Here is a 3,766-nt window from a genome sequence, read left to right on the forward strand (position 1 = left end):
CTCTCTGTAACCCTCTATCAAAGTATGGCTTATTCCTTTCTGTAAAAAAAGAAGATTAAATTAATTATTAACAAACTGAAATTTTGATGATTTTTATAACGTGAAATGTAATACATTTTTCATTCTTTGTATGATTTATATTTAGGAAATATGTATATGAATTGATATCAGGATGAAAAAAAAATTATCCAATTTTGTTGAACTGACAAATATATTTTTTATATTTCCATTTATATGCACAAAGAATACTTTTTTTTATAATATTTCTGACATTTATTAAAATTCAAATTATTGCAACTGAGCCAGTAAAGGTTTCCATATTTCATACGTTCTCAAATCATTATTTTCGCTGCAAGTTAATTCATCAGAAATATTGAGACAATTCAATTTTTCCTTAGTTACTGGCAACCAAGATTCATTCAGAAGTTCATTTTTTTCGGGTGTTGGATTCCTGCAATAATTAAAGTTTCGATAATTTTTATTTTATAAATTCGCTACATTCCAATTTAAAAACTTACCCAAACTTGGCAAAATTAGTCCACATTGTCGTCATTCTTTCCATCGCGGTACGATCCCGCGTACCTTCGGGTATTCTTTCTCTTCTCGCTTCTGCATGGAATAAGCAACCCAATTCATCTCCGTGGCACGTTCCTACGAATCAAAATATGTAAATAATTTTTTCTTGAATTCAATTGGTAATCTAAACACTCCCTATTTCATGAAGTCATACCTTCAATTTTAACTCCGAATCTGTCCTTCACTCCTGGAAAATTAGGCCTGTAGGAGAATTTGTATAAGTAAGTTGGAACATCTTTATGTTGTTGAATAGTAGCCACCCCAATGACATCCATGACAAAGAGCATATCACCGAAAAATTGCACAGCTTCGTCGACTTTGGCTTCCGTAATTTTTTCATCACCGAAGTAATGTTTTTTTATTGGCTCCATGTATTTAGCCAATTTCTCATAGTCATCTATACGTAGATAGCTTGCGACAACTTCGTTAAAATTTTTATCCAACTCTTCATATACTTTGGAGGTGTTACCAAGAAATCTTATGATGCCTTCGTGTGAGTTGTATCCAATAATTAATGGTACATCAATACCTTTTTTCGCTAACTCTCTGATAGGTTCTGGCAAGACGGGATTCTTACTTTTGGCATCTTGGGTGGGCACCAGTGATAGTTGAACCTTTTCAAGTTCCTGGAAAAAGAATTTAATACAATTTTCTAAATGATAAGGATAAAATTAATTGATGAATAACTGATAACTTACGTCTTTACACAAATCTTCATACTTTTTAACTAGATCTTTAGCTGGTAATTCCTTTAATTTTTTAATTACATCTAAGTCGGTATCACATTTTACACCAAAAGACTTGGCTAAAGCGTATCCCCACTTTTTGTTCGATTTTATATGCGCCCAGGGATTTGTCACAGCACCGCTTTGAATAATGGCTTTGTGGAAAAGACCTATAAAAATATATCGTTAAGTATGTATACTGATGAATATTTCAAAATTAGCATATTAATTTATGAACCTTTTGCTTCTGGCGATAAACACAAAGCATGAACTGATGCTCCCCCTGCACTCTCGCCGAAAATTGTGACGTTATTCGAGTCTCCACCAAAATATTGAATATTTTGTTGAATCCATTTCAAGGCGAGTATTTGATCCTTCAGACCCATATTTCCACTGCATTCTTCGTGGTCCATATTTAAAAATCCTGAAGATAGAAAATTCTAAGTAACGTTCGGTCACACCGTTTAAACTTTATTATCAGTAATCGATAACGCACCCATTAGCCCGAGCCTATAATTTATGCTGACAAAAACGATATCACGTTTTATCAAATAATCTGGCCCATATTTTTTCGGTGTGTTGGAGCTCTTTTTAAAACCTCCTCCGTGTATCCATACCATGACGGGCTTATTGCAGTTGGGCATTTCACTCGTTGCGATGTCGAGATACAAGCAGTCTTCTTTACCTTCAACTTTATCTATCAACGGCTCGTATTGCAGTGACATATTACTTTCTTCTACGATATCTCGAACGTAGACAGTCCACTTTTCCTTAGGGATTGGATCCTTAAAAAGAAAAAGTTATTTTAAAATAAGCATTGGATCATCAAGTTAAATCAAATAAAGATCAATAAAATTTACCCTGAATCGAAGATCGTCGATCGGGGGCTCGGCGTAAGGAGTACCTCGCAGTGAAAAGTATTCGACATCCTTATCGACATTGTCAAGAACATGTCCTTTGATTTTACCGTCTTCGGTTTTAACGATGACAGTTAATGCTCGTTTTGATTCCATTGTTTTCTTTAAGTACGTCGTGGCAGTTGATCTGAAAAGTCGTCCTAACGTCAGCATTACACTGCAAAAATTGTACACGATTGATTACTTATTTAAAATTAATTGTGAATAAATTAAAAGCAATTTAAAACGAAGTTTTGAAAGCCTAACATTTTTTTGTCCCACAAAACTGATAATTTAATGATTTGTATCAAAAAAACATTTAAATATTTATAACAATTCAGTAGTTTTTTAAGAGATTTTGAATTACATAAATTGCTGCTAATGAATTTATTATAATTATATCCAAATCAAATTGTCGTTCATGAAAAAACTATGTACCAACATAAGTTAGAATTTTTCCACTATTTAGTACTTTTAAAAATGTATTTATAAATTTACAAGATTGATTAGGATACAAATCAAAGTCAACAAAATGTATTCATTTTATCTACGAATAAAATCAATCTATCGTACCTCAATTCACTAAAATTACACGTTCTTTAAATAAATAACCAAGTGTACTTCTGCACACACGATCTTGAAAAAAATACTTCGACTGTCTACCATATTCATAAGTAAAAAAATGATAAATACCTGATAAACTCCTTCCAAATCAATTCGAGCGATGCCTCGAATATTTCTTAACTTTTGTGTATATTAAAAAAACGAGATATATTGTTATGACACGGACTCACGACGAGATACCGGCCATCACTGACAACAAAAGCACGAGTCACAAACAGCTGATCCAGCGCCGGCCGCATACTCAGTGGTCGAAATAGGAAGTTGACCTCTTGAAATATCTGCAGCAGTTATCAAAGCTGCGCGAACTAAAAGGGTAACTCTACGGTGCTGCAAGGTCTAACGTCGGTAATGTAGATAGTTTCATTATTGAAACGTATATTTACCACGCACATTTTATCATCCACAAGTAGATGGTGCACGGTGGACGATTTTGGGATGCCCTTAGAATTTTATTAGATGTGCTATTTCATTTTCAAATTATAATACGTAAGTAACACATATTTTGTTTAAAAAAACATTTCCCAAAAGAAGAATAAAAAAAAATGTATTTTGATACACATAAAAAAATCTTAGCAATTAGTTTACTGCTTTAAATTTAAATTAAAATCAACCTGACCATGTACTTCAACTTTATCTATTTTACTTCAAGAAATGATCTTCTCTAACAAAGAAAACACGAAGTTCAAGCTAAAATCGTATTATTTATTCATTATTCTACACGAGAGATCTAGCAAAACAGGTCGATTGTCGTGTTCAGCAATATAACTTTAAATAGTTGATTTTTTTTATCGGTACATAACACGAGGAAAATTAATTGAACGAGCTCAATTAATTAGGCAATGATTCAATTAAACTACAAGAAGGGTTAACTCATCTCGCAAGGGGTTTGTAATTAACCGGTCACGGAGATGAATTGTGGATGTTTTTTTTTTTTCATCTTCACAA

The 3,766-nt window shown here is 32.8% G+C and overlaps 1 protein-coding gene across 3 annotated transcripts; it reads right to left on the bottom strand.

The window, feature by feature from the left end:
• Positions 1-251: 251 nt before the first annotated feature.
• Positions 252-2,998, bottom strand: LOC106652003 (esterase E4-like). 3 transcript variants are annotated; one of them, XM_014370719.2, is made up of 8 exons: positions 2,891-2,998; positions 2,162-2,345; positions 1,798-2,086; positions 1,540-1,725; positions 1,275-1,471; positions 731-1,202; positions 519-651; positions 252-451 (listed from the first exon to the last, which is right to left on the bottom strand). In XM_014370719.2, the coding sequence occupies exons 2-8, from the start codon at positions 2,312-2,314 to the stop codon at positions 289-291; spliced, it is 1,593 nt and encodes a 530-aa protein (XP_014226205.1). In that variant the 5' UTR covers positions 2,315-2,345; positions 2,891-2,998; the 3' UTR covers positions 252-288. The 3 variants fall into 3 exon arrangements, with proteins under 3 accessions (XP_014226205.1, XP_023314158.1, XP_023314159.1); XM_023458390.1 differs by having other exon boundaries at positions 2,162-2,375; XM_023458391.1 differs by lacking the exon at positions 2,891-2,998 and adding an exon at positions 2,771-2,834 and having other exon boundaries at positions 2,162-2,375.
• Between the last annotated feature and the right edge of the window lie 768 nt (positions 2,999-3,766).

Source organism: Trichogramma pretiosum, unplaced genomic scaffold (genome assembly GCF_000599845.2).
Source record: "Trichogramma pretiosum strain Unisexual culture from Peru unplaced genomic scaffold, Tpre_2.0 scaffold13, whole genome shotgun sequence".
Classification (NCBI taxonomy): domain Eukaryota; kingdom Metazoa; phylum Arthropoda; class Insecta; order Hymenoptera; family Trichogrammatidae; genus Trichogramma; species Trichogramma pretiosum.

Excerpts from the sequence above, each read along its gene's own strand:
- LOC106652003 (XM_023458390.1), bottom strand. The coding sequence starts at position 2,371 with ATGCTGACGTTAGGACGACTTTTCAGATCAACTGCCACGACGTACTTA. Across the intron at positions 1,472-1,539 it reads TTTATCGCCAGAAGCAAAAG|GTCTTTTCCACAAAGCCATT; the intron begins GTTCATAAATTA and ends ATATTTTTATAG. Across the intron at positions 652-730 it reads ATTCGGAGTTAAAATTGAAG|GAACGTGCCACGGAGATGAA; the intron begins GTATGACTTCAT and ends TTTGATTCGTAG.